At 37.5% G+C, this 15,683-nt stretch overlaps 1 protein-coding gene and 1 long non-coding RNA gene across 2 annotated transcripts; both read right to left on the reverse strand.

The window, feature by feature from the left end:
- Position 1: 1 nt before the first annotated feature.
- Positions 2-4,908, reverse strand: LOC145483527 (uncharacterized). Its single transcript, XM_081462054.1, has 2 exons — positions 4,173-4,908; positions 2-1,796 (listed from the first exon to the last, which is right to left on the reverse strand). The coding sequence occupies exons 1-2, from the start codon at positions 4,307-4,309 to the stop codon at positions 830-832; spliced, it is 1,104 nt and encodes a 367-aa protein (XP_081318180.1). The 5' UTR covers positions 4,310-4,908; the 3' UTR covers positions 2-829.
- Positions 4,909-11,660: 6,752 nt separating this feature from the next.
- On the reverse strand, positions 11,661-14,905 carry LOC145485326 (uncharacterized). Its single transcript, XR_014049187.1, has 2 exons — positions 13,094-14,905; positions 11,661-12,721 (listed from the first exon to the last, which is right to left on the reverse strand). It is a non-coding gene; the product is annotated as an uncharacterized LOC145485326 (long non-coding RNA).
- Positions 14,906-15,683: the final 778 nt, after the last annotated feature.

Consider the following 15,683-nt stretch of genomic DNA (forward strand, 5'->3'; position numbering starts at 1 on the left):
CTACAATGTTTGATCAAATATTTAATGACATATTTCAAATTTTGTTTGATCGTGTTTGATCGCCAAACATTTCACGTTTGGATGGGGCTTAAGAAGAGTGTATATATCACGAAACTTTCTAAGAACCCTTTTACATGTAACATATCAACGAAAACTGGCTTTTGGTTGATTTGGTTGTCACGTGCGTTAGTTATTCGTGACATTATGCACAGTGCGATTGAAGAGATTCAATTCGAATTGCTTCCTCATTTCAATGCCCGAGTTTTCTTCTGATCAAACATTCTGATTGTAAAGTAAGCACTGCAACACTTTTTTTTATTTTTAACATGGCATACGGTTTATTTTACAACTCTACCAATGGAGTTCGAAATTAACGGGGTTGATTTTAGGCCAAGGAAACAGAAATCAGTTTGAAATGGCGGGGAATTCGAAATAGTCATGGTAAATGATTGAAAAAACAAGGGCATATCTAAGGGAAATGGGGGGTGGAGTTATAACGCAATAACGGGGAATTCGAAGAACCAAGTTCGAGCTAGCGGGGTCCCTATGTTGGCATACCCGAATATAACATTCACGCATGTTTCGGTGCGTTTAATGTGTAAACAAATCTTTACAAAGCCCAGGTCCTTTATCACTGATTCACTTTCTGCTATGTGAAGAATCTGAACGCTTACGAGCTTAAGCTCATAATGACTAAGTTTACATAAGGAAATATCAGAGACTTAACATGGCAAAACAAGGTACATAACTCAGCTTGAATTCCTAGAATTACACAGATACGTACACCGCGACTCTTCAAGCATATTTGCTTTAACCCGCGGGTCATTGTTTATACAAAAGCCATGTAGGAAAGCAATGCAATACAAACAAGAGAAAACAAAGAAATCCCACTCCTGTATAAGCCAGGGGCGTTGCCAGCTGGGCATGGTGGCGAAGAAGCAGCTGGTGTGGGATATTCCATGTCAAGGAATTTTTTCAGGGTAGCTGGAAAATCTGTGAAATAGCCGTCAACTGGAATGTTCAAGAATGTTTCATACTCATTGAACGGATCTTGAGTGTAATTCCAAGCCAAATATTTGTCCTCGTTCCTAAAGGTGTACGCATGAACCTTCAGGTTGTATTTGTGCGCGTTGGCGACGAAATCTGTGGTACTTTGGAGGTAATTATCACGTACTGGTATGATCTTGTCCTTCCACTGTCCCACGCCATAACAGATGGAGGATAAGTTTTTCAGTTTGGCCTCGGGGACGGGATCTTCATACAGCATCACCAAAGGAAGCTTGGTTTTTGTTGCCAGTGACCTGATGCTAGCCTCGCTGAACGACTGGACAAAGCAAGGTGAATCTTTCTCGCGATATCCATTCTTGTGCAAAACCTCAACGAGCAGATCTTCAAAGGTAGTGTTGGCATTGCGGAGAATGTCTAGAGAATTCACCCACTCAGGGCTCTTGATTTCAGGGTATATTCCTACAGGTCTACCAGCGGATTTCGCCACCTCGATGTATTCTTCAAGAGTTGGAATCGTATACAAGTCGTTGTAGTTTGGATCTCTGAAAGAGTACCTCTGTCTGACGCCAATGGTTTTGATTTCTTCCAGAGTGAGATCTACACTGAAGATATCAGTGATCACACCATGGCCTGATATGTTATACGTCTTCTGTTTTGAGCGAAAGCTTGTGTTCTCCCAGACATTGCTGGTTTCATTCAGCCAGCTCTCGTGGCGGCAGATGAGTTTAAGATCCTTGGTGACGCAGACGTCGCATTCAATGTAATCTGCGCCGTCTTTGATACCCAACCTATTTGAAACAGTTACAATGTAGCATTAAACTTTACACCTGGTATTTATAAAAGCACAGTGTAGGTGTACATAAAGTAGCCTCTCCCAGGCCTGCAATTAGTTGGCGCGCAGCGCGAAAAAAACAAAAAAAAAAAAAAAGCGCAGCGAGAGGAAGCTTCCTCTCGCCGCGCTTTTTTTACTGTTTCGCGCGCCGTTTTTCGCGCTGCGCTCCAACTAACTGAGCGCCTGGAAGAGTCTATACATAAAGAGAATTTTGGGGCTCTTGGTTGGCCTTTGTTGCCATGACAACGTCAAAAAAGATATCAAGCGAAATCCTTTTTTCACTTTTGAAGTTTTGGGTCTAATAACTTTGCAACCGCTTGACGAAAGCTTCTCTTTTTGACATAATTTTGCGTTATCGACAAAACAAGTTTTCCAAGTTTTGATAGCTTTCTGCCGATGGGGTTTCGAGTTGTCTTAATTTTACATATATTTTTTTTTGTCAAAGCAACTTCAAAATATGTTTTTTGAAACTTTTAAAAATGCCTGCTTTGACGATTTGGTCAAATTTACTTTTAAAGGGAAAATATTACCGTATTTAAGATCACAAAGCTGGGAACAATACCAAAATTGACTAAATTTGCTTTACATGGAAGTTTCGACAAAAAAAACTGAATCGGTAGAGGATTTTGAAAATACTGTAAGATAAAACTATTAAAATGTTTGTTGTCACTGACTAAATAAGGGTTGATTTGGACGTTTTGGTTAAAACATTGTAACCTTCCTCAGCATAAAAAATTATGCGTTAAAAGCGGCGTCAAGATGTAAATGAGGTAAAGGATTTCTCTATGACGTCTCTCGCTTGTTTGAACACTTCTCTCTTGAGAGAATAATGTTCCACCCTTCGGAACAAGGAAATACTTTTTCAGAATCAACGTACTTTTCACTTAAAGTAATGAGGAGAATTCAATCACGCTCAATTAAGTCCTTGGCTTTTGGAACTGTTTCTGTGTATCCTGTACAGCAATGAGGTGATTCGTTGAGTGGAAGCAGTGTGACGGGAGTTAAGTATTTTTGTATTTATTTTTTGTTCGTTTTAGGCGAAAACACGGTAATCCTGGATGAAATAGGCTACGTTCGATACTGATATCAATATTCTAACATGGCTCCGAGGCTTTCAGGACAAACTTCTACATTTGGTTGTGTTTTCTTTGTATCCAAATCTCTATTGGGAATCCTCCGTAGGAAAAAATATGGCGACTGGTACATCTACCCATAGTTCCTAGCGCACGTAAAGCTAAACAACGTTCGTAAAAACGTAAAGAAACGTTATAAAATCTTCAAACCCAGGCCACTCGATGTCCCTAGTACAGGGACAAATATCTTAATTATAAGGCTTTCTTTGTGCCTTTTGGGCTGTGTTAGGTTCACGAGGCATTGTGGTAAAATGTACAGCCGCCATCTTTTTTCCTACGGTGGATTGAGGGACAAAAGAAGCTTTAAAAATATGCAATCTTGTCCCGGAAACCTCGGAGCCATATTAGAATAACGTTCATGTTACGGATGAAGTAGATATTATAGTAGAATAATTTGAATAGTAAGGCCATCACGGCATTCAACTAAGAAAAAAGAAATTTGAAAGTGAAAATGTCTTATCCCAATTCCCCATTTTAAGGGAGTTATACTGCGGTAATGAATTTCTATGGTTTTGTCGTAAATAAAGTCCTTCCGCAGTTATCGGTAGTGGGAGGGCATCTCTCATGCAGGTTAAAACCTTGTTTACAAAGACAAACACGCGGTAAACAAACAAGTGCACATTCCGCTGTCTTGAATGTTTTACATAAAACCGGTTTGAAGAAAACTGATACTGGAATTTTGAAAGACACAGTTTAGTGGCCAAATCTGAGTGATTTAACTTCTGTTTCTCTTCCCTGACGAAAACTAAGCCTACTTTAGAGAAATGGTTTGTTTACACTAAAACAGGTTATACTGGTAATAGTAAGTAATCTGATCCAATGTCAACCTTCATGCCGTCACACAGACAAATATCGATTCGCTTTCGAAGGAAAGAAAGCAAGCACCTGCACTTATTCAGCCATATCACAGAAAATCTGATTCCACAATACCGCTTTTTCCCGATAATTGTTTTGTACTTGAAAATCTTGAAAGCTTTCAATCGCTTGATAGCACAGGAACCCTGAGGGTTGCTAAGGCTATATTAGAATGCAAACCCCGGGGCAAACAAAGACGTATTTGTTGAATTTTGAGTCGTTGATTTCAACAAATGTATCTCGTTTCGTTTCAGTTACGGTTAGTCAAGTCAAACATATATGATATTTACGACAACGTTTACACTCTGACTGTTTCAACGCGCACACATGTGATCAGTTCCTACCTGTATGCAGCTATTGTGTGTTCGGGCAATCGACCTGAGCTCCCTCGATGCGCAATATTCAAAGGTCTTACATCTGGTTTCTGAGCGACACAAGCAGCGAGCCAGACCAGTATTATAAACAGCACATATTTCTCCATGACCTCACCAGAATCCCGATCGGGACCCTTGAAGTTCACAACAATACCGAAAGCCAAGCTACGCCGGCGAGTTTCGCAACAACAGTTCTGTGGCCGTGGGCAGCTATTAATAAAACTCGGAGCTGACCTGCAGTGAAACCACTTAGAACAGTACCGAGCCAATGATTTACTCGATATTTGGACTACAAACACGGCTGATTGGCTCAAAAGAACCACTTGAGGAAATGTGCGATGAGAGTACTGTTGTGCTGAAAGCTGTGGCGTCTATGGGGTGTCATAGCCTCTCTCAGACGATCAGAGAAGTGCCATTATGAGGGGCTGATGGGGTTGACTGACAACTTACAAGTAGCAAAAAAAAAACCGGACAATCATTAAAACCCAAAAATTTAACAGACAACTGACATTTGTTGTCAGATTTTCTTTCACTATCGTTGTGCGTCGCCCATTTGCGAGTGGTGTCTTTGATCTTGACTCTGAATCGGTGAAATACTCATGCCGCTCAATGTTATGTCCTCCTTACCTTTTTACCTCTGCTGCTAATATTCTCGGTAAAACATGGTCATCGAGCAGCGATGCTGGGAAACTACTTTTTTTTTTTTTTTTTTGTACGGTGTTCAGTCTGTAAATTAGGACTATTACTATGTTTTAAAATAATATATCTCTATTATGGTTTAGAGGCATGACAAACCACTTGGGACGTTGGAAGAACACTCAAAGAATTCGTAAATCACTCCCCTGCGGCTCGTGATTTACGAAGTCTTCTCGTGTTCTTCCAACATTCCGCGTGGTTTATCAGCCTATAAACCATAAGAACTTGTGGTCTATTGCTTAAAAAATTCATCGAAAATACCTTTTTACGGTTGAAATAATATTACTTTAACCTTCTTAGTTTAATACGGTATTCATGCTGTTTAGTTTGTTTTTAGACCGACACCTTCACACTGAGTTTTATATTAATGGCTTTACAATTTGACACTCGTACTATCTGTTACCTAATCCTCAATTGAAGGCCACACGCTTCAGGCCACAGGCCTGGTCCAGAAGGAGAAAAAATGTTGTATACTGACTCCCACTTAGTCGTATAACTAGGTTTGAAACTTGAACTATCCTGTTTGGTAAAATTGTATAAGAGAGTCTAAGAAACTACGATAAGCTAGAGATTATCTAAACGAATATAGGTTGTCCCTCCCAGCTAAATGTATAAGAAGAAATAAAACCCAGATTATGGTTATTTCACGTTGTTTTTTTTAGAGGAATGACACGGCAAGACCAAAGATGTATTACGCACGGACAGAGCCACTCCACTGTTCGTTAAACCACGTGAGTGTCACAAATGTCATTCCCATTTACTGCAAAAACGAGTTGTCTTAGCTTTGATCTTAGAAGGAATTCTTGATTTGAAGAGGAACAAACTTAATTGTCGTATTTTTAAACTCATTCTTTCTCAGGTAAACATTGAAGAAGACAGACACCTTGACACAGATTTTTTTAATGTTAATCTTAACAGGTTCAGTGTTCTTAGGCGTACAAACACGATTTAAAAACTTTAACTGAAGTACATGGTTAGACCACCTTGAAGCACCTCTTCAAGTCAGTTCGCTTTGCTACAAGTAAAGGACAAGAGTTAGCTTAACTCCTAATTTCCACAAGTTTATTTTTCCCGTCATGAAGTAAGCCCCACATGATGTAAAACATGTGGATCTCTTTCACGAATTACTCTTGATCTTGTGGTGTCAACACTTATTCTTTTAATCCCTGAAGTCCTCAATTTGTTGACTCTTATACAAATTTCTAAAAACACACACACAAAAACATGGATATTACAAACAGCAAAAAAAAAAAAAACGCTCCAGTCTTCTCGCAAATTTACTGCTTGGTGAAGCTTTTTGAAATTCAAATTACATTCACTTATTACTATTCATATTTCATCTTCACCTTCGCACGCGGTAACTACCAAGTGAAGGGAAAGTAAAACTCGCGTTGATTCTTCGTTAACAATCTTCAGGAAACTAGTTCCCCCGTGGAAAGTGTCTGTTTTGAACGACGGCAAGGAGGCCTTTGTCTTACCATGCACTGAAAGGACTGTGAACAAGTGGTTAATGTACCTATTGGCAGAGATGAAGACTTTCAAGCACACCGTCCATAGTGTCGACGTAACTCACCATGGCTTCCTTACATTTAGTCTTCTCTGTGTATGTTGTTTAAAGAAGTTTATTTCTTTACTTTTTAATATTCGCACCGTGTGATAGAATTCAAACGGTTCTCTCCACTACGTCCAAACCGGATGCTGTTGTTTATAGTGGTCAAAGCGCTTAGCTACTTTATATTTGCATGTTTAAACATTATTTACCTGGAATGCACTGCCAGTGAAAATGTCTTAAAGTGAGATATTCATAATTCGTTTTTGTTTTTGTATTTTTGATAACCCTGATTTAATCGAATTGTTTGTGTTTAAACTGAAGTGATTATTTTCCACATGAAAGTTCCATTTCTAAGATCGGGTTTGGACTGTTGCGCAGAACAAACTGCTCACTCCTCACTATATCTGACCCAAGCTAGATTCTTAAACTTAAAAGTCATTCATTGTTTTCAACAAGTAAGACATCATTAACCCGGCAGAGTCTTGATTTTTTCCTATTGATGAGTGTGTTAGTTCAGATAAGTTGTTAATAATTTACTAGTGCGTTATTGACGTGCTTCCTACGTTCAATTTTTTAAAGACTTTAAAATTTTCAGGGTTGGAGGCGTGGAGATGCATACTTTCAGGAATTTGACGAACCATTCATTTATCTCTTTTTTTCCAGTCATCTTCACATTAGTTCATAGCGGGGCAGGATAACGCTTTCAGAGACGGGAAGGGGAGAGCGAGGGCGAACCTTCAGTAATTTTAGAACACTTTGTTTTACTTTTTCATTTGGCATGGACGATCACACTCTTGATTTTCGTCCTCAAGCCTGAAGCAGATTGTCCGCTATATCTATGGAACCAGCGCAAAGCCAAAAGGTAAGTAACATATTTGTATTGTTAGTCTTTAGCGGAAGGAGGTGGGTGTTAAAGGCTGAAGGTCTGTTGGACATGCGGTGAAATTACGTTTAGAGAGTGGCGAGGGTGTGTCTGGTAGAAGTATTTAAGGGTCCCTGCTTGATTTGTTTTGCAGTTTTATAAAAGATGTCAATGTTGACTCTGGCCGAAGAGGACTGTGCACCACATGTGTGGAAAAAGCTCAAAACTATGAGGTAACAATGACTGTTAATGGTAGTATAAACAATGTCTTGATACTTGTACATCCAGACATGACTGATCCCAACTTGAGGAGTTTTTTTTTTTTTTTTTAAATAGTGAGCACCTTCTTGGTAATTTTAGTCTGTAAGTTGTAAGGAATGTATGGCAAGTGAACATTTTGATTCTTAGACTTCGAAACAATCCTTTCATTTAGTTTTCCTTTTCATGTCTTTTGGAATTAGATCTGTAGAAACTTATTACAAATTTTTAAGTTCGCCCATTTGTGCTCGTATTTTTTTTTTGAAAAAAATTCTGATATTTTTTTAGGCACAGATAAAAACATTTTTGGACAAAAAGCTTGAAAAATTGGGAAAAAAGATGGAATTAACCGGATGATGAAAATTCTAGGTAAGTTTGATTACTTTGTTTAGTTCAATGTAGTATAGTAGTAAAAGGAGGGGCTGCTGATATCTACGTTATCGAGGTTTTTCTGACGTTTATGAGTAAAAAGTTTTAAGCAGTTCAGTTGTATTAACGCGGGTGCGCAAATTGTAAGGACCAATGTCACCAGGAAGTTCACTGAATGTGTTTAATGCTTTCGACTGTCTGAGAAAAGAACCGTGCAACCACTATATGATTATTTACCAGAATAACAAAGCAAGTCTAATCCTGCTTTAAATAAAGTCATGATTGCTTCTTTTGAGAAGTTGCATTTGTTACTGGTTAAAGTTTTTGATATTTTGGGATTTTCTTTTTAAACATTATACACGATTTTGAGAGTTGAGGTCATTTTTGTGAAGCCTTAACACGTTTGTTTGGAAACTTTTGAGACGCCTTAGAGGAAATCTTGACGACGCCCATTGAAATATATAGATGTGTTTCTGGGTTTTTTTGCGACACTTTCTCAAATCTGTTTGGCTGCAGTGATAAAGAGAAAAAAATGACTCAAAATGTCGTGGCATAGCTTCTGAAACAGTTTACATTTTAAAAGAAAATTTAAGAGAAAGAGCAAGAATTCTGTAATAACTTCAAGTGTTTTTGTGCAATGTCTGGTAAAGACTATAAAAGCCCTAAAACTCGAAGACATCGCATGTTTTTGTTTTGTATGTCAGGAAAAATGTGCTAAAAGATGTAATAATGAATTCAAGGCTATTGTTCTGCTTATCAAACAGTTGTTTGGCGATATTTTTGTTCTTTTGTTCTTTTGTTAAACGCTAATAAAGGAAATATTTAAAATGTTCGTGACCACAAACTAGCTTAGACTTGATGTTGCTCTACCCAAATCTTAAAGACCTGAAAGAATGGCAATGCGTTTTCCGTTTATTTAGCTCTTTCTTACTCGAACTGCCATCAAAATTAACATATGATTCTGTAGCAAAATGTGACTTTAGGGATATAAATTTCTTCAGGGAAGAAGTGCCCGTTTTGAAATAGTAAATCCTAAAGACTTCAGAAGACTGCATGAATAGTATGTAGTTATAAAGAGTAAAAAACAAAAAGGAAACACGGGATTGGAAAAAATATTTCAACAGTGAGCAATTGTCTGAATGTTTTTTTTTGCATTTCACATCCATCGCTGGAATTTGTTATGAACTTAAAATGTTTATTTCACCGCTGTTTAAATGCAAGCTCGAGTATAGGCATACTGAAAATTCTTGTCTACCCTTGACTGTAGCTCTGAACGTTCATGTCCTCGCTTTCGCGCAGCTAAACTGCTTTTAGTACAATCTAATCTAGTCTACTCGTTCTAATTTCTCTTTGTTTATTTCTTTCTTTCAGAGTGCCTGGGTTCGTTCTTGAGCGCTATCAAACCAGGATTAATCGAACGGAAGAGGGCCAAGCAAAGACAAACAATAAATTTTCCGAAAGGTAGAAGTTACGTTTTATAAAACCCGATGTTGCCAAGAGAAGTTCGCTCATTCTCCACATTCAGAGAATTTCTAGAAGGATAAATGCAAATTACCGAGACTTTTCTGTAAGGAACCTATTTCCACAAAGACTTTCGATGAATAAATTCTCAGCTTTTTTGCCAGTTGTAGTGTTTTGATTACTTGCTGAGATGAAACTTTTTGCTCAGCTCTCTCACGTATTAAACTAAGTTTAAAAAGTTTCAATTTTCCCGCCAAAAAACTTAGAAAAACTACTGGCGCTTAAAATACGCATGCGCCAATTTTTTTAAAAAAATTCTTGTTAAAAAATCTGTTTGAAAATTTTTGATTTTCCCGCCAAAAGACTTCGAAAAAATACGGCGCCTAAAATACGCATGCGCCATTTTTTTAAAAAAAGATCTCATTAAATTCTACGTTATTACTCTTACACTTAACTTAATAGTCAATAAATGCAATAGTTTATTCAGGCGTGTCTTTCTTTTGTAGTCTTTATTAGTAAATAAAATATCGGCAAACAATAAATCACTCACAAAAAGTGTTTCACTTCGATTGTTTTATTCATCTTTAATTTTCTACTTACAATTGCTCATTACTTTATTAAAATTCAATTCAATTAATTACAACGGTGTCATCAAAAAATTTGCCCTTTATATACTAAGACTTTTGGCGGGAAAATTGGAAAAATTTTGCACAGCGTTTCCCCTGACAACTTTGTTGACAAAAATTTTAAGGGGTACCCCCTTCAATTTTTCCCGCCAAAACAAATTCAACATATACCATCTTGCACATAAACGAACGGAAAAATTTGATTCCAAACATACAAACGAGTTTTTGCCAAAAAACTAAGATTTTGAATCCAGTAATTATTTGTTTGTGTTCAAGATGGTATTTTTCATAATGTTACCTTGTTAAATAGTGAGCCGTAAAACGACAAGCGGCTAGAAGATAGCAAAGGCAAGCCGAGAACCTAATTACTCATACGAAATTAAAATAAAAGGGAAAACGTCGATCTAGTCCTCGTGTTTGGAAAATTTTAGAACTCCCGTCACTTTTAACCCAGATTAAAAAGCAAAACCCGACAAATCATAGGCTAATTTAAAAGGAAACAGTTTATGGCTTGCTTCGTTATCGTCTAGAAATTACTTCCAGCGAGGTGTTGAAGATTAATGTCTGGTTATCAAGCTTCAAAATGTAACATTATATATCCTATGGCTTCTGTTAAATACTTGTAGTGAAACTTTGTCATTTATGAATCAGAAATTGAAGCTAAAGCTTTGAAAAGTAATCGAGTTTGGAAACTGTTTGTTCATTGCAAACGATAGTGATAGAATTTTAGAGGAATCAGACGATTGGAGCTAAATTTTCAATATCAAAGATGTATTATTAAATAGCGAATACTTTTAGTAAAACTTCCTGTCAGTTGCGGACGAAAACAATAACATTTTAGGATAAACAAACAGTTTCAGCTATATTTTTGAAAAGTAGCAGATCTAATCGTGACTATTTTCATTAAAAATGTTTGGCAGTCCAAATGATAGCTTTAGAATAGTCATACAATTAAAACTACATTTCTAAAAAGCAATAGATCTGATAGAACAAGTGACAGCCCCAAAAAATTGGAAAATCAGACAATTGGACTTACAGTTTTGAGAAGCAGTTATGGTAAGAGTTGCTTGATACCAGACAGAATTTATTACAGCCTCGCTGGAAGTTGAGAAATATTTGGTTTCCGATTGATTTTTGAACGTTCTGTGCCCCTTTCCCCGGCGAAGAAACAATACAAACCGACCGTTTTCCGTACTGAAATGTATAAAACAATTATGTCTGCCGGATAGTTTCAGAATACGAAGATCAATCCAGAAACCAAATATCCTCTTCTAGAATTATTCATCAAGGTGGCTCTGCATGCGCTTTTTACTATAATGCATAAAACCAAATAAACACGAGCGAAACAAGGAAGAAAGCGATAGATGTGATGTGATCATGTCAACAAATATTCGCGAATGTTCAGGAATTTAACATGCATGAAGGCATGAAGTTGCCAATACATTCAGATCTACCCACGAATTATTAACGATTGCTACTCTTTTTGGAATAATTTTTAAGTGTTTGAAAATTTCAATTGACTTAGAAAAAACGATAGCAATTGTTTGATAGTTGAACTGAGCACTTTTAATCAACTTCAAGCGGCAGCATTGTCAGACGAACTGGTTCATTAATAAATTTCGAGCAGGCAAGTTGTTATTTTGCTCAATTATATCTCAAATAAATTGCAATATATTATTCTCGCAGGAAAATTTTCAAAATGTAAATTCTCGTATATTTCATTATAAATCGAAGAATCGATCGCGAGACTTTTTAATTTCATATCTGAAAATGCTAAGATTTGAGAACTAGAAATAAATATCAATAACGCAAAGCATTAGATAGCTAAACTGAGTACGATCAGTTTCCAAGCTGAAACAAGTTTCCACGACCAGTCATTTAACATTGTTTTTGAGGAAGGGCATTGCCCTCTAACACACAATCCACATAATAAACTAAAACAAGGTCGGTAAAACGTCAGTGCTTAATGCAATTTTATAGAACACGGCAAACCAAAATGTTTAACGTTGAATTGTTGGCCCGGTCTTTAATTTATTCTCACAGAATTTGTTATGGTTGACATGATCACAATAACCAAAAGTTACAAAATGCCAGTTGCTATCACGATTTCAACATGCAGCGCCACCATAAAATACTCTACAGATGTCATCGCTTAGTAACATGTCTTCAAAACTTGGGAGAGGTTAGCAATTGTACAAAAATTTGGAATTTTGAGAAAAATAAAAATATACTCGACTTTGAAAAGATACATGCAGTGCATGCAAATGCCGACCGACAAAATTTTATTCAATCAAGTTGATGATCGCTCGATCAAAGAAATAAAACTCCCCACAATTTGAAATCATGTACTAAATGATAACTTGAAAGCGATTGAAACCCTTCTGGTAAGAATGGCAGAACTGGTTAACATTCACTACCGAATTGAAATTTCTGTGGGGCCCGAATGTCACGCGAATGCAAATATTCAGTCGAGAAAAAAAATCAATTTGAACTTTTTAACAACCAAACTGATATTAAACTATGAAATTTTGAACTCGAATATATCTTCTCTAGTTGCAAAACTGCCATTTTGTACCGGAAAGATTTCGATTTAACCAAATTCTCAAATGATATTCTTATTAATTAAACGTTCTTAACTTTGTCTTCATCCTCCCTGCTTGAATCCTTTTGATCTTCTTGTGTTTTCTTGACCTTGCTGATATAGAATACATAAAAATTGCGTAAGAAACAAGCCCAAAGTGTGGAAACAAACGCGTAAACGAGGCGTAAAAGAATTCACAATGGATTAGTACACGCAATAACAAGACAAAGTTTAGCAACTAAGAAACGCCATTTTCATGAAGAAAGCCAAACTCTCTTCGAAATATCCCGCCATAAACTTAAGAGTCCAGTACGGGTCCTGAACAAGCTTCTTCCGTAAGTTCTACTTCTTCACTAAAAGAATGAAGCTGTTCTAAGGTCAGCATGAAACGTAAACCGAGCTTGTCAAGCGCGCGTGGTAGTTCTTGGTGCCGGTATTTTTTACATGTTACTTACTAAGTTAGAATGCAAAGAAATTGGTACTAACCATTGTAAGAAATGGGTGTCAACCGACTGTCCTTCCCCAAACGTGGTCGCCATTTCTTCTTCAAAGTAAGAACTTGCTTCTCGTGTAGAAGGGAACTGTGCACATCCTACTCCGACAACAAGCATCTCAAAATGACAAACAAGCACCTCAGATTAGCAATAGTCATCATGAATATGGAAAATACGATTAGACCAATCAGTTAACAAATACGTCACAAATTTTAGCGACAACACCCTTTGCACGCTTTACTCTGAGAATGTTTTGCATTTTCTTTACACAATAGGTAATTTTTCAAATATTATTCACTTTTTGTATAGTTTTTAAGCCCTGGTCAAATGGAGCACGTAGTTGATACTGACCACACTATCACGAGACATTCAGTGTGATACAGTTTATTGTGTCAGTCAGTCATCTAATACAGATCCGTTCCGTCTAATAAGATAATCTGTATCCCCACGAATTACATGTATTGATTTCAGGGACTTAAAGATACGCTACGGCGGCTACTTTGGCCGTGAGGGACTAGGCCGACAACGCCTTTTTTCCGCAAAACTCAAACGGATTAAGATTTCCCTGTACGACAACGGGGAGTGCAGCCTCATAAGTGTATTTACAAAAGTGGCTTCGTTCACGGAAACCAGGGATTTTATTCTACTTTCATACGACACAGGCTTGATTAATGTAGAGGATTTTCGCCTCCTGTATCCGTCTGACATCTCCCAGAACTTAGATTTGCCTCTCAGCTGTTTTTAGAACGGCCACCTGTAATTCCAACCACAAAACAAAATAACGCTTATAAAAAGCTCGATTTCAGCTGGGGCAGGGCGTTCGTACAACGTGATAAGCCCGAAAGCAAAACTTTTGATTCTAATAAAATACATTTTGAACATCAATAAACAATTCTAGCTCGGCTTAGTGCATACGAAGCTTTCTTATCTGCGGCTGTTCGGCCCCGTACAAATATGACAGTCGCACACGGTAGATGTTTAAATCATTCAAATCGTCGAACGGTTTTTTTTATGGTTGAGTTCTTTATCATTGAACTAGGCCGTTCAAACAATGAAAAAAGCGATAAAATGAGAAGTAAACAGCAGGCTTATACTCGATATAACGAAGGGCGAAGGGACTGGCAAAATATGTTCGCTGCAACTAGGTTTCGTTGTATTGAGGTTCTTTTCCATAAGCCGTTTTACTATTATTGAAGCGAGGAATAGCGTTCGTTATACCGAGGACTTCGTTAAATAGAGGTTCGTTAAATGAGGTTCCACTGTATACATATAAGCCGTTATAAACAAAAGCTTATGAACACGAAGACTGACTAACCTGGAATGATCTACATCTCCCGCCAAAAGCCTAAATACTCCCTAAATGTCCCATGACACCCCGCGAGCCTCTCCATGGTGCCGTCAGAAATTTCTGACTATTTCTCTCTCACTCAATCGTCCTAAATTACATTTATTGACAGCCGAAATTACGGAAATCGCTCGGAGCCTGCTTGGAGCTCTAAGAAAATGACAAGGGATGAAACTGAAATGATAGCACGTGACGTCATGGCAGGGCTTGTGTCAGGTTAATTTGTTGTAATCAGGGCCGGGTTGTTCGGAAATTGGGTTAACGCTAACCAAAATTTGAAAGTTTATCGAAGCATAAAATTTTTCTTTTATACACGTGTTTTTCACTGCTTTAGGGTAATGGCTCCTGGTGTAATTTGAGATTATTCAAAATCAAAACAGAAGGCCAAAAATATAAACAGAAAACCTCACCGCAAAGTTACAAAACTCAAATCAAAATTCTCGCCGATCCTGGGTTAGCTTAAGGTCACTCCACTGAAATAGAACTGAGATTTTTGTGAAACTTTGCCTATTGATTGTTAATATTATAGGAACTTAAATTTTGAAATAAAAATGAGGGGTCCCCATGTTCGTTTAGGAGCAACAACACTTTGTTTATATCCAATAAATCCTTATAATAGTACCATGATTGTAGTCACGATTGCTTGCTAAATTCACGTTTCCGACGATTGTGTTTTTGTTCTACACTGAGAATTGTTCCATATTTATTTTACACAGAAAACTTTATTATTCAATTCAAAACTACAGAAAAAAATGATAGGTCACCATACTCGTTTGCGAGAAAATAACGATTTACCTCTATGGCGAGGTCCAGCCGTAAAGAAAAAGCCGCCATTTTTAATGCGGGCGCGTGGGGGGGTGGGGTGGGGGGGTCGGGTTTTGAACAAAGCCGCCCAGGAACTTTGGCTAAATCTATTTATTACGAGTTACCATATTGATTCCTTGTTATAACAACAGACATAAAGAAATACTTTTCGTGCATACTACATGAAGTACAATAACTGGCGAACCTCCCCTACATACATACATGAGCTGCATTCTTGATTGAGCCAATCTACCTTGTAAACTTCTAGTCGCCTTGCCCAACATATTTTTCTTCTCGCCTAAAGACGAAAACGTAGTCTGCTTTACGCGACTCAGCCCCGTTAGATCGCGTGCGAATAGGTTGCGAATAAGATCGAATTGAAGCAACCCTGCTCGCAGGGTAGCTGCGGAAGATCCAATTCGCGGACTATGAT

Source organism: Orbicella franksi, chromosome 4, assembly GCF_964199315.1.
Source record: "Orbicella franksi chromosome 4, jaOrbFran1.1, whole genome shotgun sequence".
In the NCBI taxonomy this organism is placed as follows: domain Eukaryota; kingdom Metazoa; phylum Cnidaria; class Anthozoa; order Scleractinia; family Merulinidae; genus Orbicella; species Orbicella franksi.

Bases quoted from the DNA above. Each gene is read 5' to 3' on its own strand.
- LOC145483527 (XM_081462054.1), bottom strand. From the start codon at position 4,309: ATGGAGAAATATGTGCTGTTTATAATACTGGTCTGGCTCGCTGCTTGT. The intron at 1,797-4,172 runs GTAGGAACTGAT...TGTTTCAAATAG, and splicing joins CACACAATAGCTGCATACAG to GTTGGGTATCAAAGACGGCG.